Source organism: Rhododendron vialii, chromosome 10a, assembly GCF_030253575.1.
Source record: "Rhododendron vialii isolate Sample 1 chromosome 10a, ASM3025357v1".
NCBI lineage: Eukaryota > Viridiplantae > Streptophyta > Magnoliopsida > Ericales > Ericaceae > Rhododendron > Rhododendron vialii.
Window position 1 is genome coordinate 32,697,482 of NC_080566.1, and position 27,445 is coordinate 32,724,926.

At 37.4% G+C, this 27,445-nt stretch overlaps 4 protein-coding genes across 4 annotated transcripts; 1 reads left to right on the forward strand and 3 right to left on the reverse strand.

The window, feature by feature from the left end:
• The first annotated feature begins 1,304 nt into the window (after positions 1 to 1,304).
• Positions 1,305 to 6,561, forward strand: LOC131302470 (annexin Gh1-like). Its single transcript, XM_058329136.1, has 5 exons — positions 1,305 to 1,494; positions 3,711 to 3,856; positions 4,374 to 4,592; positions 5,209 to 5,421; positions 5,968 to 6,561. Exons 1-5 carry the CDS (start codon positions 1,419 to 1,421, stop codon positions 6,262 to 6,264), a joined length of 951 nt encoding a protein of 316 aa, XP_058185119.1. The 5' UTR covers positions 1,305 to 1,418; the 3' UTR covers positions 6,265 to 6,561.
• Positions 6,562 to 7,132: 571 nt separating this feature from the next.
• LOC131302471 (uncharacterized) lies at positions 7,133 to 11,563 on the reverse strand. Its single transcript, XM_058329137.1, has 5 exons — positions 11,249 to 11,563; positions 11,089 to 11,162; positions 8,970 to 9,078; positions 8,559 to 8,873; positions 7,133 to 7,554 (listed from the first exon to the last, which is right to left on the reverse strand). Exons 1-5 carry the CDS (start codon positions 11,363 to 11,365, stop codon positions 7,282 to 7,284), a joined length of 888 nt encoding a protein of 295 aa, XP_058185120.1. The 5' UTR covers positions 11,366 to 11,563; the 3' UTR covers positions 7,133 to 7,281.
• A 5,464-nt stretch (positions 11,564 to 17,027) lies between these two features.
• Positions 17,028 to 22,104, reverse strand: LOC131302472 (annexin Gh1-like). The gene is made up of 5 exons (XM_058329140.1): positions 21,954 to 22,104; positions 19,610 to 19,755; positions 18,874 to 19,092; positions 18,045 to 18,257; positions 17,028 to 17,498 (listed from the first exon to the last, which is right to left on the reverse strand). The coding sequence occupies exons 1-5, from the start codon at positions 22,027 to 22,029 to the stop codon at positions 17,202 to 17,204; spliced, it is 951 nt and encodes a 316-aa protein (XP_058185123.1). The 5' UTR covers positions 22,030 to 22,104; the 3' UTR covers positions 17,028 to 17,201.
• A 1,292-nt stretch (positions 22,105 to 23,396) lies between these two features.
• On the reverse strand, positions 23,397 to 26,585 carry LOC131302473 (uncharacterized). The gene is made up of 4 exons (XM_058329141.1): positions 26,557 to 26,585; positions 26,292 to 26,473; positions 23,858 to 25,867; positions 23,397 to 23,747 (listed from the first exon to the last, which is right to left on the reverse strand). Exons 2-3 carry the CDS (start codon positions 26,449 to 26,451, stop codon positions 25,392 to 25,394), a joined length of 636 nt encoding a protein of 211 aa, XP_058185124.1. The 5' UTR covers positions 26,452 to 26,473; positions 26,557 to 26,585; the 3' UTR covers positions 23,397 to 23,747; positions 23,858 to 25,391.
• Between the last annotated feature and the right edge of the window lie 860 nt (positions 26,586 to 27,445).

Genomic DNA, 27,445 nt, shown 5'->3' on the forward strand with positions numbered 1-27,445 from the left:
AAATATTATAAACCAAGATAATTTTTAGACTTGGTTTAGATTTTTATTTTTTGAAATTGGGTAATATACTTAATTTTTTAAAATTTATCTCATCCAAACAAGTTTATAAAATAAATAATTCCACAAAAATTTGAAAAAATACTAACTGTTGAATGAATCAACTAAAAAGAATAAATTACGACAAGCCCAAACTTCTTAAGATTTTGCTCTACAAATTTTTTTTATTAAAAGAGGTAGTAATTTTTGCACTTTCCTTATTTACTGCTTGTACTCTTTTTATTTGATCAGCAAAAGTCATTATTTTTAGAATAGTTAAGATTGATACATTGAAAGGTCGGTATCCTCTTTTTAATAAAAAATTACCTGTGGGTCTAGAAAACCAAGACTTAATTCCTATTAAGGATGAACTCAATTTTTATTTACCTCAAATTTTTTTATCTCATTTGAAACTACAATTTTAACTTTTTAATAGTTCACTTTCTAAACGTGTGATAATGTAGAAAATTCACATGCATAATTTTTTTTTTTAAAAAGAAGAGTGAATGTGTGATTATTAAAAAAGGAAGTGGGAAACTGAAAATCAATTTCCTGAAAATTAGTTTTTGCATTTAAGTGATCTAAAAGTTAAAACAAACATGAATCTCTTATCAGAAAGGCTACACACAACGAGAAATTTTCCAGTGCTGGTGGGCACGGCCACGTGGTGCCCGTGCATGGATCTCAACTGTCCAAACGTATTTTGAATTAAAAAATTACCCAAACAAATCTAGGTCGTCCAAAAAATATTTTGGACGATCGAAATGTGTGCACGGGCACCACGTGGCCGTGCCACCCGGCACTGAAAAATTTCTCCCACACAACAACATGCTGCACTTTTTCTTTTTTTTATCCGAAGTAGCAATGTCACTGTAAAAGTCATACAACATCTACGTGATTTCCATCTAATACAGAGACAAGGATAAACAATAAGCCTAAAGAGGTAAACTAATGCCTAAACCCTAATTAAGAGCATAAAGCTTCCAACACATTATTGCCAAGACAGATCGACCAAAGGCTGGCGTAGGTGAAATTGGATGACCCGACATTGAATCGCCTCAGTATAACGGATCATTCCTATCTAACAATGATCCATTCATGTGACCTCTTTCTAACAGTGGTCCGTAAATGTGAACTCGTGTGCATCGGAATTGCGGACGTTTGTTGGGAATTGTGTTTCACACGTCTATGTCAGGATAATAACAATTCACACGTCTTTGTCAGGATAATAATAACGTGGATTTGGACGTGGGTGCCATTCTCCTTTATTAGAGAAAAACCGCAAACGTCAGTGATATCTCCAATCGCGTTTTCCGTGTCCCTGTAGTGAGAGAAAATCGACTTTCTGTGAGAGAGAGAGAGAGAGAGAGAGAGAGAGAAGAATGGCGACTGTTACGATACCTCCATCGGTTCCATCTCCAGCAGAAGACTGTGAACTTCTCCGAAAAGCCTTTGCAGGTCTCCATTTTCTAACCTCCTTCTAATTTTGTTTCGATCACTATGGAATTTCGCAGACATTTTGATGTTTGTTAGCTTCGTCGTCATCAGATGGGTGATTTCCGCATTGGATCTCCTCATCATAGTGCATAACGAATATACACATCACGGAATCACCACATACGTACGGTATGAAAATATCTACAGTGTGGATGATGGACGAAGCTACCCGTCTAGCTTGATTATATTATGGATCCAAGAGTTCGGTCAGAAATGTTCAATATGTGGAGTTCGTCCAACCGATATATCATTCACGTAAAAAACTAGCAAGATCGAGCAAAACAGATATGTATAAAAAAGAATCAACGTACCATATATGAGATACTCCTTTGTTATGGGATTTCATCGTAATTATCTATAATATCAAATAGGATCTAGGATTATCATGATTTTCGCTGATAAAACATAATGCGAAAAACATTCACACACAAGTTACATACCCGGATCCATTATAGAGAAATCGTGTTCTATGTAATAGGTGATTCAAAGAGCTTGAGCCCTTGAACCTGCAGTCATTAATGAAGCGAATGATGTCTCATAAATTTGCTTAAGTCTTGCCTCTTCTTGAATAAGCATACTAGCCAAGTCATTCATATTCCACTTGTCATTCATAGTGTTATAGTTAATCTGGACTAACTCGGATTGAGGAGACAATGATGAACGGTGTTTACTATATAGGTTACCCTGGAAAATCCAAAGGCCCAGATTTTATTGTTCTAACCATAGGAAGAGAATTGTAGAAACCGGAAATGCCATATTCATTGAGAATGGTGAAATCAGTGAGAGTGATAAACCACGAGAGGTGGTTTTTCAGGAAGTTAGGATGCAGGCTCCCTTGCCCATAACTTTAAAAGAAACGGTGTTCATATAGTTATTGAACCACAAAGGAATGATCAGCCACTCCATAATGAGATCGTCACCAACAAATAAATTGTACAACAACTATAAGAAATAGGCTTACAAAGATCCCAAAGGGGAAGGAGATTAACTATTTCAGATGATTGTTGTTTATTTACAAGAATTTGACACTGGGACTCGTGAGTAATCTGGTTTCATTTAAATAGATTAATGTCATGAGCTCTTTCAACAAACTATTACATAGGACAGGGTTTTGTTGTAATTGATCCAGGTATTAACTCGTGTGTATGTTTGAAACTTAGACCGTCTATTTTTTCATGCACAAATTTATTTTGTTTACAGAGTTATCCATGTTTGATCAGGATAGTTTTTTTTACGTGAATGAGCTATTGGATAGATGAGCTTATAAAATGAACAGTTCCAATCATTGTTGTATCCTGGGCTCACAAAGGTCCAAACTTGACCAGACTGGACCATAAGCAAACTGGATGGGAGCTTCGTCTATGTATGATTGGCCTCTCGTTATTAAGTTTGATTTTGTTTATGGGAACTTTATTAACCACTAGTGTCACTTAGCTTTTAAGGTCGTTACGAAGAACTGGACGACGCTTTTATCAGATTGTAAATATGCTTTATTGTTCCATACAATCTGCACAATAATATCTTTCACTGTTTGGTTTCAGTATCGCGGTCTTTTATATTTTAGTCAATTTGCAGTAGTGTAACGTCTCAGAATATGATTCTGGAGAGTGTTTCCCTGCAATTCGTATCTAGTTCTTTAATAGAACCCTATGTTGGCAACTTTACCTAAGACAAAAGTTTGGGTTTGGGGGGTGATAGTGGGAAAATTGACAGATAAGTCACAAGGATGAATTGCATTCGCTGTTCAAAAAAAGGATGAATTGCATAAAAATAGCCACATATAGCTGTAACCTTTGCACCTTTGCACATTTCATGAGGCTCCATGTTGAGTGGCTCGGCCAAGATTGTTCTTTTGCACTTCAATAAGCCCTGCCTGAAATGGCCCTGATAGCAGCTCGAGGACATGCGTATTATGGATTTCCATAGACACATAAATAGCCTCTGCCCGAAGCCATTGCAGAAGCCCATTGAAGTGCTGGTCTATAGTTTACCAGTTGGCCCCGCTTACAACTCAAATGTGGGGAACCGATTGAGAAGCTGGAAGTGGTTGACTTCGATTGCTGTTACTGTTACTGTTAGCTGTTTGGCTATCTAATTTGCATTGACTTGTTCCTTAGCTTCTGCAGAGATATATTGGATAGATTAATGATCTGCTGTTGTGATCCATATCATTGCAGGATGGGGAACCAATGAGGATTTGATTATTCAAATTTTGGCACACAGGAATTCAGCCCAACGCAAGTTAATCCGGCAAACTTATGCCGACCTTTTCAAAGAAGACATATGGAAAGAACTGGACAAAGAACTTTCAAATGACTTTGAGGTCAGTCTTGAATGTACCTTCGTACGTATGAGATACTCTCCATTAATTTAATGCAATGGACAGTTCCATTACACACTTAAAATGCTGCCACCGTAACTGAAAAGTAAAACTACGGTCTAGATGAAAACCTTATATTTCAAAATTTACCACCGGTTCTAAAATCTTATTAAACTAGTTTAAAATTTCCCCCTCATTTTCTTAGATCTTATTCAACAGGGGCATATGGCTTTAGACCATTGTGTTACTCTCCATTAGCGGTGGCAAATCTAGATCCGTAATGGACCTCTGTCACATTGATGTGGCAGAGGATCTTGGTCCCTCGACTGATTGAATTATTATGCTTCCCAGGGCTGTTTAATTAATTGTTCCACATAAGTCCTCATGTTGTTTATTTATGACTTTTATTCTCCTTTACCTTGTTTGGCTTCCTGTTTATTGGTTTGAGGGTAAGTGAGGAAGCATTTCCCCATTGTTACTTTTTGTTAATGCTTACTGTCCTATTGCTTCTGTTACACAGCGGGTAGTTCTGCTCTGGACAATGGATCCAGCTGAGCGTGATGCATTCTTGGCTAATGAAGAGACAATGAGGCAAAGTGCAAGCAACTGTGTGCTTATGGAAATTGCGTGTATCAGATCTTCACATGACCTGTTTATGGCGAGGCAGGCATATCATGCTCGTTATAAGAGATCCGTTGAAGAAGATGTTTCGTATCACACAACTGGGGACTTTCGTAAGGTACCTCCATAAACTTCCTGGTCATTACATTTGGTTCTTGTGATTACTATTTGCTATGATAAAGTTTGGTGAATATCCGGCCTCTACTGGTAAGAGTGATGCCAAAGAAAGAGGTTGGGCATAGCTTTCATGTGGTGCACAATATGCTCTTTTAAATCCATCTCGAGCATGATCTCCCAATGTTGAGCCATCTTTCCTACTCACTGTTGTGGATCATCGATGGATGATGAGCAAAGAACCCGAGGAGAATTGCTAATCTAACTAGAGGGGCGTATTGAGCAATCCAGGAAACAGATTGATGGTATATTTGTAGTACTAGTGAAATAACTTAATACCTTTGATTCCTACATTTGAAATAGACTGGAACAGAAAAGTGTTTCCAGTGACATGTATAAATTGAACACATCAGATTTAGGGTATTCGATTCTTTGTAATCAGATTCTGTCCCACAAAAGATTGCAGGCATCCAAACATAGGCTTTTCTGAAAGTCAGTACATTGCACTTTTAATGTATTCCTGCTCATTTCCTAAGTTACTTCAAATGAAAAGTCATGTTTCCTTTGACTGCAAATATTGTGTTGCAGTTTGTTTATTTATAGTTTTAATTTTGACATAGCTTTTAGCTCCCCTCCTGAGTTCATTCCGTTATGAGGGGGAAGAGGTGAACATGAGAGTGGCAAAATCAGAGGCCAAGATACTTCATGAGAAGATATTGGAGAAGGCATATAACCATGAGGAGCTTATTAGGATTCTGACTACGCGGAGTAAAGCACAGCTGAATGCAACCCTCAACTACTATAACAATGAATTTGGAAATGCGATCAACAAGGTTTCTACATCTTCTCCGAGTCCACAAAAAATGAAATCCATTACAACATAACATTGAAAAGCAATCTAGTCTTGAAATGTTTTTAGTTTCCATAGTTTGAAAAGCTTAAAAAAGTGGGCACTCAACTCAATCGATACTATTCGTGTTGTTGTTGGTAAGGTTTTATGCAGCCATTTACACCCTTACCACCTTTATAGTGAGCAACCACATCTAAAGGAGAATGCTTGTTGAAGTTTCACTACAAACTTTTTTGGAACTATAAACTCGGAACTTTCCTCTCTTTTTTCGTGTCTGGTTTTGTTAGAAAATACTTCCCAAGTTTTTCTAGCATGTCATAAATTAGCTTAGAGCCCAAAGCCATCTAGGAAAAGCGTACAGAGAGCCATCTATGAAAAGAGTACAGAGAGGGTGCCATTTTAAGTTCACATTTCACCCTTTGATCTCTGGTCAAGGGTCTGTTCAAAACAAGAAATTAACAGAAGGGCTCTGCTCAAGGATGTGGATAAGAATTTTCTTGTTTATTCTGTCATGGGCTATATTTTTCAGGATCTAAAGGCTGACCCCAAGGATGAATACCTCACTCTTCTGAGGGCAACAGTAAAGTGCTTGACTTGCCCTGAGAAGTACTCTGAGAAAGTTCTTCGATCAGCAATCAACAAGCTAGGGACCGATGAATGGGCTCTCACTCGAGTTGTTGCAACTCGTGCTGAGGTTGACATGCAACGAATCAAGGAGGAATTCCACCGGAGGAACAGTGTCCCTCTGGATATTGCCATTTCCGGAGACACTTCTGGGGACTACAAGAAAATGCTACTAGCTCTGATAGGGCATGGGAATAATTAAACAAGCTTTCCTGGTTGTAGGCAGAGCTGCTTCCCCTTTGAAAACAGTTTGGTGATTCTGCGGGTTTGTTGTTGTATCATATTATTGGTGTGTACTGTAAACTAAAGTGTGGTAATATTGTCCTCTTTCCGGAGAGGGTGAAATTATGGGAATTTACTGTTGCGTATTTAGAGTCTTGTAAAGTAGTTGTAAAGTAGTAAATGCCTATAAGTCTGTAACCTAAAGTCTTTGTAGTAAATGCATGCCCAGTAACAAAAGTCTTATGTAGTAGAAAAAATGGAAGGTTTATTCAGACTCTGTTTTGTCTAATTCTGCAGATTTTATTCGGACTCTGTCTCTACTAAAATGTTTTGTCTAATGACAGTATAAATGTGAGGGTGAACCCCTACTGTTTCTCTTTCTTCCATAAAATCTGTGGAATTCAGATGATAGTGAGTGCAACATGGATTTATACCAGCACGTTGATTGTTGATTAGTTTCTACTAAAACGATAAAAATGCACAATATGTACCTGCAAAACACATTTCCTGTTCTATTATGCTAACAGAATGAGTCAGGTACGCCCTCTGCATCTATCCTGTACTACCAATCTGAGTATGTTTCACAAGTACTCCATCTGTTTCATCTCACTCCCAGACAACGGGATGTGGCAAAATATTAGTAGGAGTATCATTTTTGTTAGCTTCATATGATGTGATAGACGGTGCTTAGAATTCTGGACTCTGGACTCACGATAGTTTAATGCACAACAAAAATAAGAAGACAAACACATGCCATGGCCTCCGATTGTTGTGGCACAGTGGTTAGGTCACTCCATTCCTCTAGAAGAATGATGGAGGTCATGCATCTTTCATCTTTTTAACCTAGATTAAAGCACTAAAACTGTTTTTAATGCAACAAACTACATTTAGCAGTCCAAGTACGTTTCACCAATAAAAAAATGTCTGTCAAGGGGCGCACTGGGGAATAGAGGGGCCAAACATCGTGGCAAATGCATAAGGAAATAAAGGTAACACATTAAACCAAGGCAATGCTGCTCTCGCCACCAGGTGGCTTGCGAACGCCTCCTAGGTAGTCTCTAGATTCCGCCTTTCCATCAGCAAATATATCATTGCCACTTATTTCTCTGAGCTTAGCCGTGCTCAGTGGTTTCTCAGCTGACCCAGGAGGAACATCTCCCTTGAAGATGTTGTTCCCCGTAAGCTCTGCAAACTTTTGGTCGTGTATTTTCCTTGCAGTCTTGACTGTTGGTTCTTCGCCAAATAGGATGTTACTCTGACCTCCGGCAGGCTGCCAGTATGAAAAAAGTTCAAAATGAGGTTTAATGTAAATCTGGAGTTGAAACCAGTGGAAGAGCCAGAAAATCAATGCAGGAGGGGCAATGTAGGTTGAAACAAGATTAAACACAAAGACGGGCAACTTTTCAATGCACATGATAGAATATGATGATAACACAAGATGCTGTCAATCTCAATAAACAGGGTAGGACTATGTTAGGTATAATGCACACTACCACAGAGGGGCAGAGCTTCCAGTGGTCTACAATTCATAGGGGAAGTTCTGAGCCAAATAAACAACTATAGAAGATTTAACCTACGAACACAACACTTTTAAATGGGCAAATTGAAAGCATGATTCATTATGTGGCTCCACCACTGTCTGAATTCTGAAACTGGAGCATGAAAGCTTAGGGAGTGTCAAAAGGACGTACATTTCTTTTGCACTATGTATAACAACATAAATCTAGAGGCAAAACATGCTTTTGTGCATTCAATCAAAAGAAGACTTACACAAATTTGTTTCTACTTTGGGCTTCAGGAAATAGTATTGCATCTAAGAAGAGACGTAATTGTAAAGAAAAAGGCAAGACTACCACATGAAGATTTTTAACAGGAATTTTGTACTCTCGATTTTTTTTTTACAAATGAAGAAAGTTAAATACTCAAAATTTTATGAGAACTGTTCACAAATATTCCACTAGGTCAAAATATTGCATCATTCCTTTCAAGGTAACGACTTATGAGTACTGGACATGCTTAATAATGTTATAGAGTAGCAAAACGTATTCCTGGAAAAGCTTCTCCTGGCAGTGATCCAGTTCAGGGGACTGGTTGTCTGACTCTTTATTTAAAATCACAGTTTTCAATTTCAGAATATGAAGGCCAGCTAGATGGTTCATTTTTTACATCTACTAAAGTTTAATGTTATCAGATGAAACGCGAGGGAAATCTGGGCGATATCAAAGTACATAGCAAACAAAAACCAGAAACGATAAAGGACACAAACTAACTTACATTAGAAACTTTGACAGATGTCCGCACATTCCTTGGTGCAGGTTCGACCATGTCTTTGTTATCTTTGGCTTCCAAGGTGCGTGTTGCAGCCAATGATCGCGGAGGAATTTCCGAAGGAGGGCCAAAAATGTCATTCCCACTCAGTTCCTTGCTCTTTGCATCAGACAGCAGCTTGTTAGTTTTTGCATCTGCATCACTTTGAAGGGTCCCGCTTAACTCACGCTGCTTTGCCACTTCAGGGAGAGTGGTAGGTTTCTTTGGAGAAACCTTCTCCTCTACACTAAATGATATCTGGCTTATTCCATTCATTGCTTGCTGAAAACTCAAAGGTGAAACTTCAGGAAATTTGCAACATGACATTTTAGGCATGCTCATATGCGTTTTTGGGTCACACTAGTACAAGGTAAGTACCTGATAAGTCCGAACTGTTGTTCTGTCCCCAGATTCTGGCTCTCCATCTTCACCAGCAAATATTTTGCTTCCAGTAATTTCCTTTAATTTATACCCTGAGCAAGGCTTCCTGAAAGCAGCAAATTTAGCAGTTGCGTCAAAGAAATATAAATTTGATGTGTTCGAAATAGGAAACCAACCCTGATACATTATAATCACTTGTGTGAGAGATTTAGACTACAAAATAAACTGAGTCTAGCTATGTTGGCCACCATCATATACCTTTGTATTCTCTTAATTAGGATGTCAGGGGATCGAATTGTGTTGTATGTAAGTATACATAATTTCTCCCCTCTTTTCAGGGATTTTTCTTTGTTGGCTTACTTATTCACCATTATAGGCTATTTCTTTGGTTCATTTGGTCGTTGGGTTTGATTGAATGGTTGCAATTGTTGTGGATTTCTGCATTGATGACTTGATGAAAGCTCTTGGGGTTCTAATTTCCATAATTTTGAGGAATCATTTCCTAGTAATTGGGCCAAAAAAAGAGTTCAGCAATCACCAATCTAGGGCTGCAAACGAGCCGAGCTTTGAAGTTTTCAAGCTCAGCTCGTTCAAAGCTAGTCTAGCTCAAGCTCGACTCATTTATTATCGAGTTGTTCGAGCTTGGCTCGTTTATTATAGAGTTGTTCACGCCAGTTCGTTACCAAACGAGCCTCTATAAAATGAGCCGCCAAGCGGCCAAGGTTTTGCAAAGGAGCCAAATCACAACTAACTCGAGCTTGGCTCGTCAACTAAACAAGCTTGAAACTCAAGCTCAACTAGTTTACTAATGAGCCGAGCCGAGGCTCGAGCTGCTCGCGCTCAGCTTGGTTTGTTTGCAGCGTAAAATTCTCCATAATAAGCCATTAATTTTTAAAGCTAATAAACGAGGAGTAGAAATTCAAACAAGCTACAAGCTAAAACAATGTGTTAAAGCTTATAAATGTCATATAGTGCAATGTGATCAACAGTTTTTTTTTTTTTTTTGGTTCTTTGGAAAGCCTAATGTGATCAACAGTTTGGAAATAAGCTGATCCGGAACACTGGGTTTGGCCAAGTGGGCATAATAAGAAAGCTAATAAGTGTTTGTCCTCCGTGAGGTTGCATATTCAAATCCCACGGAGGCCGAACATTCCAATTATTAATTGGGGCCACTGGAGGGTTCGCCTGACCGTTAATTTCAGCACCGCGCAATTGGTTGAGGTGCACGCAAGCTGGCCTAAATTGGTTGAGGTGCACGCAAGCTGGCCTAAATTGGTTGAGGTGCACGCAAGGTGGCCTAGACAGAGATGGAGGGAAAGGGGGGCACGTGGAGGCACGTGCCCCCGCTCGAAACTAAAATGATTTTGTTATATTTTCGTATATTTCGCATAATTACAAAATTAAGTGTGCTACTACACATAAACAAGTGCATATATCTTGAAAATATACATATAAAACTAGTTTTATGTTTCAATTTTGTCATATGGTGCATTTATAAGTGTTGATTTTCGAACTATTTGTTTACTTGAATCGATTCTTTCTTAATTGTACTTATTTTTAACCGTCTAAGAGTAATATTTTAAAATAATATCATTAATAAAACTATATTGATCATTCTAAAACTTGTCGATATGCATGTAAAAAATATTCTCTCAAATTTTGTATAACATTTTGTGCTTATTTTTACATAATTTAAGTGAAAGTATGTGTTATATATTTTTGTAGTTTGTATTGCATGCCTTAATTATGTAACGATCTTATTGTGGTTAACTAGAAAAATAAATTTTCGCTACTATGATTGACAAGGTGCCCCACTAAACGACATTTTTGAATCCGTCCCTGGGCCTAGACATCTGACTATCAAGAAGCATTAAAAAATAAAAATAAGCTCATCCGGAAATTACTACCGACAGACGGGTCCGCCTTTTGATTCGTTAAGCTAAATTCACAAGACCACACACACGCACGCACACACACAAAACGGAAATGAAAATCAAATTACATTTCGAATCCCTTGTTGAACTTAAATCAGTCAAGTGATACATTGAAAAATCATCAAAAACATTTAACAGATCTAAATCAAAATTCACCAAATCCAAACAGATCTCTGTCTCACCGTTTGTTTAGGCTCTCGGCTTCTTCATCGGTCACCTGACCTCCAAACACCACCTTCCTGATCCCATCCGACGGCTGTAAATTTATCATTACAATGTGAGGATATAAAAATCACGGGAATTTTTTTTTACCGAAAGGACGGACACGGAAAATGGAAGTACCTGGTGAGGACGGGAGGCGTTGGCGGAGTCGGTGGCGGGCGGCGGAGGAGCCTCTGACCACGTCAGCAAATCGGCGGTGGATGTGTGGGGTTTTCTTATTGGTGTAGCTCTGTCCATTCCTTCTTTGATTTTGGCCTAGTGGAGTGTGGGAGAGAGAGAGAGAAGGTTCAAAAAAATTTGGGAAGTGGGATCCAGTGATGACTGCATCTTTTATGTCAACGGTGGAAAGTAGTTAAATTCTTAACTGAGATGTAGGGTCAGGATCTCCTCATGCTACTGCAACTCTCTCTCTCTCTCTCTCTCTCTCTCTCTCTCTCTCTCTCTCGTTTTTGGTACAGCTCTCTTTGTTTTGTTTTTTGGGTAAATTACAAGAACCACCTCCAAGGTTCTAAAAATTACAAATTGCTCCCTCACATTTCGGAAATTACAAAATATCCCATGTCACTCCGCCATTAAAGGTTTCAAAAAGGCCAAATAAACGAAATAAACACCGATACAAAGACAAGGAAGCCTCACCCGATCTGTCATCCGAGGTCGGATTGAAGCAAGGGATCAATTACCTAAACTTATCCCTTGTCGTGGTGCAGCCGCTAGGAAATTTGACGGTAACTATTTGACATTATAAAATCCTAATTATAATAGTCCAAACAATATTTTTTTAACCTATGGAAGGCTATTTTCACATTTCTGCAGTCTTTTCATAAGCCACAAAAGAACAGTGTGGTCTATTATAATTAAGATTTGATGATGCCAGATGAACTCTGTTAAATTTTCTAGCGGATACACCAACAATAAGAGAGTGATTTGTTATGCGATAGGAATATTTTGTAATTTTCCAAACATAAGGAGGCAATCTATAATTTTTAGAAATCTCGAGATGGTTTTTTATAATTTACCCCTCTTTGTGTAAGTAACTCTATAAAGTACTTCGGACACCACCACTTGGTGATTCAATACATTTTTTCACCAACTTTTTATGGGGTCCACACTTTATTCATCACATATTGAACCTCACAAAAATATGCGATGAATAAAGTGTTGCGACTCTACATGACGGAACCCGGCCAAGACCACCGAATGAATTTCAATGCTTATCACTATCAAATGAAATAGTTTATTTAGGTCACTCTAAAAATTCATCTGGGAGGCTTAGCCAAAATAAAAATAAAAATTCATTAGGGTGAGTTTTTCAACAGGGCTAAAGGGGTTAAAAGAGTAGAGTTTTAGTCCCAGCAAACACGGATTTTGAGACGGATTATTCTTTTCACATACATCAATTTTTGGAGCTAAAGAGCCTTTTCTCGTAAACAAAGTACCCGCGCCAATAAACTCAGCTTATTTTGAGAAACTCACCCTTATCACTATCAAATGGCAATTTTCTCTTTGAAAAATAGATATGTAGACAGATTACTTCACAAAATCGTCAGCAAATATGTTGCAAGTCAATCTCTCCGTTTTTCTTGTTACTTATCACTAGCAGATATTCAAAATGACAATTTTATTTTTATTTTATTTTTGTCTTGGTTCTTATCACTATCACTATCTTCGGCAGAACTGGTTCAAGGAAAGAACTAAAATTTAAGGAACTATAATATATATATATATATATATATATATATATATATAAAGGGGCCGTCGGCAATTTCATATTGGATCTGGTTTCTCTATAGTCAACTGCAAAGAAGAGTGTGCAGTTCAATCTGAACCGTTCATCTTGATAATCAATGGTTCAGATTTGCTGAAACTTTTACCGGTAAAAATATATTCTTGCCGGTGAAAATATAAAAATAAATTTGAACAATTAAAAATATCATTCAACTGTTGCGATCACATGAACAGCACCTCTGCGGTCCAAAATCAGATTCTTTTATATTTTCTCACTCCACTTTCGTTTATTTACTAGTACTATGTTGACGTGGTACCTAACCTATTAGGCTAAAAGTTGACCAATACTCTTTGATAACACCTAAACTTTGAAAATAGAAGTAAATGCTGATTGCATCTTTAACCAATCCAAATCGCCTCTCCGCAGAGGGATTGGATCCAGTCCAATTTGTTCAGATTAGTTAGGTCCATTTACTTCACTTTCGTTTATTTACTAGTACAATTTTGACGTGGTACCTATCCTATTAAGCTAAAAGTTGAACAATACTCCTTGATAACAAAACTTTATAAATAGAAGTAAATGCTGATTGCATCTTTAACCAATCCAAATCGCCCTCTCCATAGAGGGATTGGATCCAGTCCAATTTGTTCAGATCAGTTAGGTCCATTTACTTCACTTTCGTTTATTTACTAGTACAATTTTGACGTGGTACCTAACCTATTAAGCTAAAAGTTGACGAATACTCTTTGATAACAAAACTTTGTAAATAGAAGTAAATGCTGATTGCATCTTTAACCAATCCAAATCGCCCTCTCCATAGAGGGATTGGATCCAGTCCAATTTGTTCAGATCAGTTAGGTCCATTTGTTGCATTTGAGCCGTCCAAAAGTGTTTTGGACGGCTCAAATTTGTTCGGATTTATTTTTATTACAAAATACCCAAAACACCCAGAATAGATTTGGACGACTCGGGTGCAAAAAAATGGATCAAACTGGTCAGAACAAACTGAACTGGATCCTTCCCTCGATAGATCGAATCTCAATTGAACAGCCCCATGCAGTGACGGCTCTCGATTAAAGTCATATGCTCCAAATTATAGAGGGTCCTATTTTGGTACCACCTACAGTATAAAATTCTAAAGCAAAATTATACATAATGAGATAAAAGAGATGAATATTGTCAGATTTTTTTTGTTTTGTTTACTGTGTACAAGTTAAATTGTACGAACGGTCGATGTTTCAAAATAAAATTTTCCAAGCTAGAAGATGCTTTCAAAGATGAAGAGGCTTTCGGTAAAATTCATTATACGGCCAAAATCACTTCGCTCTTTTCTTTTTGGCAAAAATTACAAAAATAGTATAGTACTCATTCCGTTCTTAAATAAATGTCTGGCGTGCAAACCTAAGTCTTTAAAATGACGCATTTTTTCATTAAAAGAATCAATTTTTTTTTCCACAAATCAATAGACATCAATGAGTTCTTTTAAGTTGTAAAAATAAGTTGAATTTTTTTAATAAAAAATGCATCTTTTTAAATACCTAGGTGTGCACGCCGAACACTTATTTAGGGACGGAGGGAGTAATATTTAAGTGATGCTTTCAAAATTTTACAATATTCGGTTATATCTTTTAGGATTAGGTTTAAGTGATGTTTTTGAAACGTCATTTTTTGGGTTACTATTTAAGATTTTTTTGTTGATAAATACTTGAATTTATTTCGGGAAAGTAACTTATCTACTTTATGTGTTGTTTATAAAAGTTCGTAAAGGGCCTCATCTTTGCCTTTTGCCTTAGGCTCCGAAAAGTCAGGCCCGGCGCCGACCTATTCATGTTTCACTCTCCTTACATGATTAAATTAAATTTAAAAAAAAAACATGAATCTAAAAAAAATTCGGAGAAGATGAATGAAAAGACACTAATAGTATAGTCCAAACACACACCATTATGATTCTTAAATTTTAAGAACATAGCGTTCATTCATACTCACATCTGGACAATATTTCTTTCTTTTTTTCTTTTTCTCTAAAAATTTATGGTTCTGCTGAAGAGTTTATGGTAAATGAAAATGATACACATTAGTGAAAAAATGTTCATTTTCTTAAACATTACACATTTGCAGACCTTAATGTCCTTGCTGCACATTATTTGAAAAATAAGTACTACTATTTATTTTAGTTAATGGAACACACCCTAATAGCAACATTAACATTTATTTAAGCAAATTCTAACAATCGCTCTACAACTACTTTACAAACTTATATACATACTCACATAATTAATGGGCTCCACACACATTGGTGGTGCAATGGATCCCAATACTTGTTTCTTTTTTCTTTCTTTTTTTGACGACATAGGATGTATCCCCACAGCCAAACGAGAGTGAGATCCACCTAGGGCCGATCGGAGGGAACTAACACCCACGGATAGCAGTTAGAAGTAAGTAGGAGGGTGGACCACTGGACGCGCCCATGAGGCTACCCACATGGACTTTCACCTCCCAGACGTTTAGTTTGCCCCTGAGAATCGAACTCACATCTCTAGGACGGAAGCAAAGTACCCCTGACCAGTGAAGACAATCCTCGTTGGATAATACTTATAGAATGAGTGTGCAAATTTGTTTGTAAAAATGAGTGATTATAAATATATTCAACTTTAACGGGGACAAGAAATCTTAAGGCTATTGACTTTCTTTCTTTCTTTCTTTTTTGTGCTTCGGAATAAATCAGGTCTTTTGACTTCGACTTGGGAGACAACATATAAACATCTGCAACCGCCTAGGCACCGGGGTCCTACAGCTACAGATCAACAAACCTAGTTTCTCTACTTGGTTTGTCCTTAAATTGTGAAACAATGCCAATTGGGTTGGGGGGTGGTTTGGTGACATCGACCAGCATTCATCATTGAGAAATCAATTTATTCCATTATTTGATTTCAATGTATTTTTCACATAATTTTACACGGTTTTGAGTGTCTAAATTAGTTTACGCGCACTTGAACTAATCCTATATATTGTCCACTAGCAGTGAACACAAAAAACCCGGAGGAAATTCCTGTAAGAACTGACCCCACAAAAATTGATAGCACTCAAAAGATTTCGAACCTGAGACTTCAGATATATCAAACTCCAATACTATATGATATATATATATATATATATATATATATATATATATATATATATATTGTTGCTAAGTTCAAACTCCTATATCTCAGGCCTTTGAGAATCTCGTTAGCATTTCTTTTGTCACATACATTGCCGGAATTTAAAAGCTAAGAGTCAACAATGATGCAGGGGTTCAAGTAACCAAAATCTTTTTAGAGCATCTCTGATAGTTTCAAATAGCAAGCTAAAAACTAATGCTGGAACTTGTGAAAAGTGAGGGAAGAGAAAGAAGAAGAATTATGAAGGAAAATGGGAGAAAAAGAGGGGAAGGGGGGGGATTTCACTATTCACATCATTTTGACATTTTCTCTCGTCTTTCCTCCGAAACCAAAAAAATGGAGGAAATTATTCTTAACCTACTCTTCATTTCCTTTCTTTCCACGTGTTCCAAACAAAACACAAGTGTTGCGATTTTTTGGAACCCGAGATGACTGCTTTTTGCTTCCTTCCTTTCCTCAATTTTTTATAAACTGACAGCACACTATCTTCCATGCATAAAAGGCAAATTCCAGACTCTATACCCTCCTCCTAGGTTCCGACAACACCATTGTATTATTTGTTGTTTTTCTTGTATTTTCGAATCGATGGAGTTTCGATTCTTTGTATTTTGTATTTTTTATTTTTACTAGTATATAAATGCAATTATCTTGCTCGTCAAAAAAAGGCAAATTCCTATTCATTCGTGACTATATATCGAACTTACTTCCTGTATCCAAACTAGGCCGCTGGGGTCGTTTCCCGATCGAGAGGATTGGGGAGTAGAATTCGGGCCGCTTTGGTTCACTTTGTGTATTTGTCTATTTCAAGAAATATATAAAAGTAAAATTACAATTTAGCAATATAATCTCTTTTTCTTTTTCTTTTTTTTGTGCTAAGTTAAGAAATACTAATCGATAGAGGAAGCCTCACGCACTTGCTGGCCCTTTCAGTCTACAACTTGTAAACAGTTTGGTATAAATCCATGTTGCACTCACTATCATCTGAATTCCACAGATTTTATGGAAGAAAGAGAAACAGTAGGGGTTCACCCTCACATTTATACTGTCATTAGACAAAACATTTTAGTAGAGAAGAGTCCGAATAAAATCTGCAGAATTAGACAAAACAGAGTCTGAATAAAACCCGCAGAATCACCAAACTGTTTTCAAAGGGGAAGCAGCTCTGCCTACAACCAGGAAAGCTTGTTTAATTATTCCCATGCCCTATCAGAGCTAGTAGCATTTTCTTGTAGTCCCCAGAAGTGTCTCCGGAAATGGCAATATCCAGAGGGACACTGTTCCTCCGGTGGAATTCCTCCTTGATTCGTTGCATGTCAACCTCAGCACGAGTTGCAACAACTCGAGTGAGAGCCCATTCATCGGTCCCTAGCTTGTTGATTGCTGATCGAAGAACTTTCTCATAGTACTTCTCAGGGCAAGTCAAGCACTTTACTGTTGCCCTCAGAAGAGTGAGGTATTCATCCTTGGGGTCAGCCTTTAGATCCTGAAAAATACAGCCCATGACAGAATAAACAAGAAAATTCTTATCCACATCCTTGAGCAGAGCCCTTCTGTTAATTTCTTGTTTTGAACAGACCCTTGACCAGAGATCAAAGGGTGAAATGTGAACTTAAAATGGCACCCTCTCTGTACTCTTTTCATAGATGGCTCTCTGTACTCTTTTCCTAGATGGCTTTGGGCTCTAAGCTAATTTATGACAAGCTAGAAAAACTTGGGAAGTATTTTCTAACAAAACCAGACACGAAAACAGAGAGGAAAGTTCCGAGTTTATAGTTCCAAAAAAGTTTGAAGTGAAACTTCAACAAGCATTCTCCTTTAGATGTGGTTGCTCACTATAAAGGTGGTAAGGGTGTAAATGGCTGCATAAAGCCTTACCAACAACAACACGAATAGTATCGATTGAGTTGAGTGCCCACTTTTTTAAGCTTTTCAAACTATGGAAACTAAAAACATTTCAAGACTAGATTGCTTTTCAATGCTATGTTGTAATGGATTTCATTTTTTGTGGACTCGGAGAAGATGCACAAACCTTGTTGATCGCATTTCCAAATTCATTGTTATAGTAGTTGAGGGTTGCATTCAGCTGTGCTTTACTCCGCGTAGTCAGAATCCTAATAAGCTCCTCATGGTTATATGCCTTCTCCAATATCTTCTCATGAAGTATCTTGGCCTCTGATTTTGCCACTCTCATGTTCACCTCTTCCCCCTCATACCGGAATGAACTCAGGAGGGGAACTAAAAGCTATGTCAAAATTAAACCTATAAATAAACAAACTGCAACACAATATTTGCAGTCAAAGGAAACATGACTTTTCATTTGAAGTAACTTAGGAAATGAGCAGGAATACATTAAAAGTGCAATGTACTGACTTTCAGAAAAGCCTATGTTTGGATGCCTGCAATCTTTTGTGGGACAGAATCTGATTACAAAGAATCGAATACCCTAAATCTGATGTGTTCAATTTATACATGTCACTGGAAACACTTTTCTGTTCCAGTCTATTTCAAATGTAGGAATCAAAGGTATTAAGTTATTTCACTAGTACTACAAATATACCATCAATCTGTTTCCTGGATTGCTCAATACGCCCCTCTAGTTAGATTAGCAATTCTCCTCGGGTTCTTTGCTCATCATCCATCGATGATCCACAACAGTGAGTAGGAAAGATGGCTCAACATTGGGAGATCATGCTCGAGATGGATTTAAAAGAGCATATTGTGCACCACATGAAAGCTATGCCCAACCTCTTTCTTTGGCATCACTCTTACCAGTAGAGGCCGGATATTCACCAAACTTTATCATAGCAAATAGTAATCACAAGAACCAAATGTAATGACTAGGAAGTTTATGGAGGTACCTTACGAAAGTCCCCAGTTGTGTGATACGAAACATCTTCTTCAACGGATCTCTTATAACGAGCATGATATGCCTGCCTCGCCATAAACAGGTCATGTGAAGATCTGGTACACGCAATTTCCATAAGCACCCAGTTGCTTGCACTTAGCCTCATTGTCTCTTCATTAGCCAAGAATGCATCACGCTCAGCTGGATCCATTGTCCAAAGCAGAACTACCCGCTGTGTAACAGAAGCAATAGGACAGTAAGCATTAACAAAAAGTAACAATGGGGAAATGCTTCCTCACTTACCCTCAAACCAATAAACAGGAAGCCAAACAAGGTAAAGGAGAATAAAAGTCATAAATAAACAACATGAGGACTTATGTGGAACAATTAATTAAACAGCCCTGGGAAGCATAATAATTCAATCAGTCGAGGGACCAAGATCCTCTGCCACATCAATGTGACGGAGGTCCATTACGGATCTAGATTTGCCACCGCTAATGGAGAGTAACACAATGGTCTAAAGCCATATGCCCCTGTTGAATAAGATCTAAGAAAATGAGGGGGAAATTTTAAACTAGTTTAATAAGATTTTAGAACCGGTGGTAAGTTTTGAAATATAAGGTTTTCATCTAGACCGTAGTTTTACTTTTCAGTTACAGTGGCAGCATTTTAGGTGTGCAATGGAACTGTCCATTGCATTAAATTAATGGAGAGTATCTCATACGTACAAAGGTACATTCAAGACTGACCTCAAAGTCATTTGAAAGTTCTTTGTCCAGTTCTTTCAATATGTCTTCTTTGAAAAGGTCGGCATAAGTTTGCCGGATTAACTTGCATTGGGCTGAATTCCTGTGTGCCAAAATTTGAATAATCAAATCCTCATTCGTTCCCCATCCTGCAATGATATGGATCACAACAGCAGATCATTAATCTATCCAATACATCTCTGCAGAAGCTAAGGAACAAGTCAATGCAAATTAGATAGCCAAACAGCTAACAGTAACAGTAACAGCAATCGAAGTCAACCACTTCCAGCTTCTCAATCGGTTCCCCACATTTGAGTTGTAAGCAGGGCCAACTGATAAACTATAGACCAGCACTTCAATGGGCTTCTGCAGTGGCTTCGGGCAGAGGCTATTTATGTGTCTATGGAAATCCATAATACGCCTGTCCTCGAGTTGCTATCAGGGCCATTTCAGGCAGGGCTTATTGAAGTGCAAAAGAACAATCTTGGCCGAGCCGCTCAACATGGAGCCTTATGAAATGTGCAAAGGTGCAAAGGTTACAGCTATATGTGGCTATTTTTATGCAATTCATCCTTTTTTTGAACAGCGAATGCAATTCATCCTTGTGACTTAGCTGTCAATTTTCCCACTATCACCCCCCAAACCCAAACTTTTGTCTTAGGTAAAGTTGCCAACATAGGGTTCTATTAAAGAACTAGATACGAATTGCAGGGAAACACTCTCCAGAATCATATTCTGAGATGTTACACTACTGCAAATTGACTAAAATATAAAAGACCGCGATACTGAAACCAAACAGTGAAAGATATTATTGTGCAGATTGTATGGAACAATAAAGCATATTTACAATCTGATAAAAGCGTCGTCCAGTTCTTCGTAACGACCTTAAAAGCTAAGTGACACTAGTGGTTAATAAAGTTCCCATAAACAAAATTAAACTTAATAACGAGAGGCCAATCATACACAGACGAAGCTCCCATCCAGTTTGCTTATGGTCCAGTCTGGTCAAGTTTGGACCTTTGTGAGCCCAGGATACAACAATGATTGGAACTGTTCATTTTATAAGCTCATCTATCCAATAGCTCATTCACGTAAAAAAACTATCCAGATCAAACATGGATAACTCTGTAAACAAAATAAATTTGTGCATGAAAAAATAGACGGTCTAAGTTTCAAACATACACACGAATTAATACCTGGATCAATTACAACAAAACCATGTCCTATGTAATAGTTTGTTGAAAGAGCTCATGACATTAATCTATTTAAATGAAACCAGATTACTCACGAGTCCCAGTGTCAGATTCTTGTAAATAAACAACAATCATCTGAAATAGTTAATCTCCTTCCCCTTTGGGATCTTCGTAAGCCTATTTCTTATAGGGTTGTACAATTTATTTGTTGGTGACGATCTCATTATGGAGTGGCTGATCATTCCTTTGTGGTTCAATAACTATATGAACACCGTTTCTTTTAAAGTTATGGGCAAGGGAGCCTGCATCCTAACTTCCTGAAAAACCACCTCTCGTGGTTTATCACTCCCACTGATTTCACCATTCTCAATGAATATGGCATTTCCGGTTTCTACAATTCTCTTCCTATGGTTAGAACAATAAAATCTGGGCCTTTGGATTTTCCAGGGTAACCTATATAGTAAACACCGTTCATCATTGTCTCCTCAATCCGAGTTAGTCCAGATTAACTATAACACTATGAATGACAAGTGGAATATGAATGACTTGGCTAGTATGCTTATTCAAGAAGAGGCAAGACTTAAGCAAATTTATGAGACATCATTCGCTTCATTAATGACTGCAGGTTCAAGGGCTCAAGCTCTTTGAATCACCTATTACATAGAACACGATTTCTCTATAATGGATCCGGGTATGTAACTTGTGTGTGAATGTTTTTCGCATTATGTTTTATCGGCGAAAATCATGATAATCCTAGATCCTATTTAATTACGATGAAATCCCATAACAAAGGAGTATCTCATATATGTTACGTTGATTCTTTCTTGTACATATCTGTTTTGTTCGATCATGCTAGTTTTTTACGTGAAATGATATATCGGTTGGACGAACTCCACAAACTGAACATTTCTGACCGAACTCTTGGATCCATAATCAAGCTAGAAGGGTAGCTTCGACCACCATCCACGCTGTAGATATTTTCATACCGTACATATGTGGTGATTCCGTGATGTGTATATTCGTTATGCACTATGATGAGGAGATCCAATGCGGAAATCACCCATCTGATGATGACGAAGCTAACAAACATCAAAATGTCTGCGAAATTCCATAGTGATTGAAACGAAATTAGGAGGAGGTTAGAAAATGGAGACCTGCAAAGGCTTTTCGGAGAAGTTCACAGTCTTCTGCTGGAGATGGAACCGATGGAGGTATCGTAACAGTCGCCATTCTCTCTCTCTCTCTCTCTCAGAAAGTCGGTTTTCTCTCACTACAGGGACACGGAAAACGCGATTGGAGATATCACTGACGTTTGCGGTTTTTCTCTAATAAAGGAGAATGGCACCGACGTCCAAATCCACGTTATTATCTTGACAAAGACGTGTGAATTGTTATCATCCTGACATAGACGTGTGAAACACAATTCCCGACAAACGTCCGCAATTTCGATGCACACAAGTTCACATGTACGGACCACTGTTAGAAAGAGGTCACATGAATGGATCACTGTTAGATAGGGATGATCCGTTATACTGAGGCGATTCAATGTCGGGTTATCTAACCTCACCTACGCCAGCCTTTGGTCGATCTGTCTTGGCAATAACGTGTTGGGAGCTTTGTGCTCGTAATTAGGGTTTAGGCATTAGTTTACCTCTTTAGGCTTATTGTTTATCTTTGTCTCTGTATTAGATGGAAATCACGTAGATGTTGTATGACTTTTACAATGACATTGCTACTTCGGATAAAAAAAAAAAGTGCAGCATGTTGTTGTGTGGGAGAAATTTTTCAGTGCCGGGTGGCATGGCCACATGGTGCCCGTGCACACATCTCGATCGTCCAAATATTTTTTGGACGGCCTAGATTTGTTTGGGTAATTTTTTAGTTCAAAATACATTTGGACGGCTGGATGCAGGCACAGACACCACGTGGCTGTGCCCATCAGCACTGGAAAATTTCTCGTTGTGTGTAGCCTTTCTGATAAGAGATTCATGTTTGTTTTAACTTTTGGATCACTTAAATGCAAAAACTAATTTTCAGGAAACTGATTTTCAGTTTTCCACTTCCTTTTTTAACAATCACACATTCACACTCTTCTTTTAAATATATATATTATCGCACGTTTAAAAAGTGAACTATTAAAAAGTTAATATTGTAGTTTCAAATGAGATAAAAAAAAATTGAGGTAAATAAAAATTGAGTTCATCCTTAATAGGAATTAAGTCTTGGTTTTCTAGACCCACAGGTAATTTTTTATTAAAAAGAGGATACCGACCTTTCAATGTATCAATCTTAACTATTCTAAAAGGGAGCTGATTTTGCCACACCCTAAATTGTTAATGCCACACCCCTTTTTGTTTTTATTGGGTGAAGTTACTAAAATACCCTTATTCTTTATGATGCCTACTTTCTCTCACTTGTCAAATGACTGACTTGCCCCTTTCTCTCCAACTACAAAGGAAATAAAAGAGCACACAGAAATTACAACCCGAATCTGCTCCTTTCTCTTGCAACTGAGTTAGAAAAAAAGGGGCAGTCAAGAACTAAAAAAACCCAGAAAAGGTTTCTTCTCCTTTCTATTGCAACTGATTTAGGGAAAAAAAACATCCAAAAAACTTCATTAAAAAACATACTTCACTACTAAAACCATACAATTCCAATTAAAGCTTTATCATCCATCACATACAGTTCATGCAATTTCATTAGTTCTACATACATTTCCACAAAAATTTAGCAAGTTCCACATGACTATTAGTTCTTCAACTAGTCCAAAAACATTCAACAAGTTCCCCACAAACTGATTCTGCACATTCAACTAATTTGTGCTCCGCAAAAAGTGGATGCGTCTTTGTCTAATTTGTGCTCTGCAAAAAACAGAAAAATTGAGCACCAACACGATAATGATCTCCACCTCACTTATAACTGCAATGACGTATTGATCTCATATTGAGCTGCAAAAAAGTAATTGCAAAGTATATCAGTAATAAAGCTAGGTAGATACATGTATGAGTCGAGGAAAATATGCTCAAGTATCATGAAATAGAATAAATAGATAACTTACATGGTGTTTCTAGCATATTTAGAGAGACATCTTGGTTGGCCAAGACAAAAATGAGGGTCCGAGCTTTTATCCTTGTGTGGGCAGGTGCAGCTATTGTGTCCAACACGGTGGCAAACACTACATTTACGGGTCTTTTCCGCAATCTCAAACGCTGAAGGATGACGAGTGGTAGAGGAATCACCCTTTCTTTTCTTTGAACCCAATGGGCATCGTTTGTGGGGTTGAATGTTAGGTTCAAGAGTCAACGGAATTTCATCATCAACAAGTTCAGCAATTCGCCTGTGGCTATCTTCTTTTTGAGCAAGAGGCATTTGTTTGTATTTATCATGGAACCTCTTGAGAAGACTTTCAATTTCACTCTCATTTGTGTCTACTCCACGATCCATATCAGTAAAGGATCTATCAATTCTCCATTGTGGATGTACATCATCAAGTAGCAAAGTTCCATCTTTCTTATCTCTCATCATGTGTGCACAAGGTAGACCCATGGTTCTTGAGAAATGGTCAGTACAAGGACCCAAGACATAATCTGTCCGAGCCAATTCACATTGCTTGAAAAGCTCTCCAAGTGCAAAGAAGGAAACATGACTAACAAGTTCCTTTAACATAGGAATCTGAAATTTATGGGTAACGCGAAGCTTTTCACTAGCAATCTTCGTCTTGATTTCATTGTATTGATTTTCAATTGCAAGACAAATTTTTTCCCTCACCTCGCGGAAATTACCTGTGGAAACTGTCAAATATCTCTTGAGCGTTGAATGTGCACCTTCAACCCTTGAAGTGACACGATGCCCAAAGTGTGGATGCATGTTTCCCTATCCATGCATTTACAAATCTCTCTTTGAAAGGGAGCCAAGTATTCTTGAGATAATTGATAACATATTCCTTCTCCTTGTATTGAACTTCAAGTAGATGCCAAGCTTGATGAAAGGAATATTCATCAACCGAATCAATCACATTAGTCCAAGTAGATAAAAAAGTCTCCCAATCTTTTCCACTTTCAAATTGTGACTTACATTTCGATAAAACATTTTTCTCAATGCGCCACACACATAAAACATGAGCAGTACCTGGGAAAACAAGTTGAATAGCATTCATTAGTGCTAATTCTCTATCCGATAAAATCACCGAAGGTTGTTGGTCATGACCCAAAAGTTTTTTGAATCTTTCCAATGCCCACACATAATCTCCTTCTTCCTCTTTTTGCATGAAGGCGAAACAAGAATAAATGATCCATTAAAACTTGAAACTCCCACTATATCAAGCAATGGCATCTTATATTTGTTCGTCTTATATGTGCAATCCATTGCAAAGACATATGGATAACTCTTGGTTAGTGCAATTGAAGAAGGATGTGCAAAAAACAAATGAGTCAAATGGCCATCTCCATCACATTCTACGTCGAAAGAAAAATCCCTTTTACCCAATTCATCAAATAATGCTTGAACCATTGTACGACCTACTAAAACTTCTTTTGTGATGGCATTTTTTGCATTATACACTGTCCTTGCTATTGCTTTACAACTGGGATCACTCAGCCGCAATGAAGAAAGACTTGTCGAGGTGGTATACCGGCCAACGTCATTTGTCTTATGCTTAACATATCTTCTTGTGAAAAACGACGGCAATAGGGATGTCCGGACATATCACTTGACAATCCATGATTATGAGATGCATTTATAATCTCCACTTTCCAACTCTCACCAACTTTCTTTTTTCCCTTTATCTGGAAAGGACAATCTATAAGGCGAGATGCTGATATTTTTTTCCTTTCATCCAATGAAATACTAGTGCCACGAGCTCGATATTTCCCACCTCTATCACAACCAATAAGAACATAACGACCTACTTTCAATCTCCTGATTGTTGTGACATAGCCTTCCATTAATCCCACCTTGCGGACCCTATCAAGGAGCTCTTCTCGAGTTGAAAAATTCTCGATTAACAATGATTTTAGCCCATTAGTCTCGACATTGTCCACTTTGGTCATTTCATTTTCTATGTCACCACCTGTTAAAGTACGAATCCACAAAGTGGATATTCAATGTTAGAGTTCTAATGTTATCCTACGAATAAGAAATTAACCTAAGCAAATTAGTAGGTATAAAAAATTAAACTAATTGAAGTAGTCAAACTATAATATGAATGTGGGGTCCTGATAGTAGGTATAAAAAATCGACTTAATCAAACTATAGTCCAAAATCAAGTCAGTAGGTGGGGACCAAACCAGTCGTATATAAATGAGGTGCAGAATACCCCTAGTGTTTCCAGAAACAAGAAGAACCTAGAATCAATTAGAACTTGGGAAAACTTCACAAGTAAAATTCCTCTATTATAGCATAAGCCGAAGAAGAATAAATTTCAAAAAAAAAAGCCCTAGATCTAGAACCCAAGCGCTAGATCTAGAACCCAAGCATAAATGAAGGGATATTACCAACATCAGTTGTAGAGTTGAATGATTTGTACATCTCTGATATTTCTTCATTGTTAGTTGTGGCGGTGAGATTTATTATATCATTCAGTTCAGAGAAATCTTCATGTGTAAATTCCATGGTTTGTGGCAAGTCATAGAGGTCTTCACCATCATCATCCATTGTTGAACTTGCAAACAAGAGACTGACTCAGAAAGAGAATAAACAATAAATTGGAAGGGGATGAAGAAGGAAAATAGTCACTGGTAAAGTTGGATCGACACTTACCTGGTAGAATAAGCAAGAATAATGGACGTGCACTAGTTGAAATAGGATTGCAACCTATCCAAACGTTTTTCCTCCCTTGCTGCCCTTGAAAAAGGGGACTCCTCATATTCGACTGGGATCTCAATCTCAAGGGAAAAGAAGTGAAAATGTGTTTTTTTTTTTTTTTTGTAGCGGGAGAGAAAGGGTCAAGTCAGTCATTTGGCAAGTGAGAGAAAATAGGCATCATAAAGAACCCAAGGGTATTTTAGTAACTTCACTCAATAAAAACAAAAAGGGGTGTGGCGTTAACAATTTAGGGTGTGGCAAAATCAGCTCTCTTATAAAAATAATGACTTTCGCTGATCAAATAAAAAGAGTACAAGTAGTAAATAAGGAGAGTGCAAAAATTACTACCTCTGTTAATACCAAAATTTGTAGAGCAAAATCTTAAGAAGTTTGGGCTTGTCGTAATTTATTCTTTCAGTTGATTCATTCTGCTGTTAGAATTTTTTCAAATTTTTGTGGAATTATTTATTTATAAACTTGTTTGGATGAGATAAATTTTAAAAAATTAAAGTATATTACCCAATTTGAAAAAATAAAAATCTAAACCAAGTCTAAAAATTATCTTGGTTTATAATATTTTTTATCTCTTCAATTATTCTTTTTCCTTTTATTCATACTTTCCTACTTCTTAAACTTTTCTTGTCAAGATGAAGAATAATCTAAATAGTTTTAATTCAAAAGTAATAAAAACTTTTGAAAAAACAGAAGTATGCCATAATGAAAAAAATTTAAATGGTGCCTAAAGTTTTTCAAATTCCACAAAAAAGACGTAAAAAGTTTTCCAAAAGCCACGTTACCTCAAACTGAATTTTTACTGAGATTAAATTATTTCCACCGGCGGTGA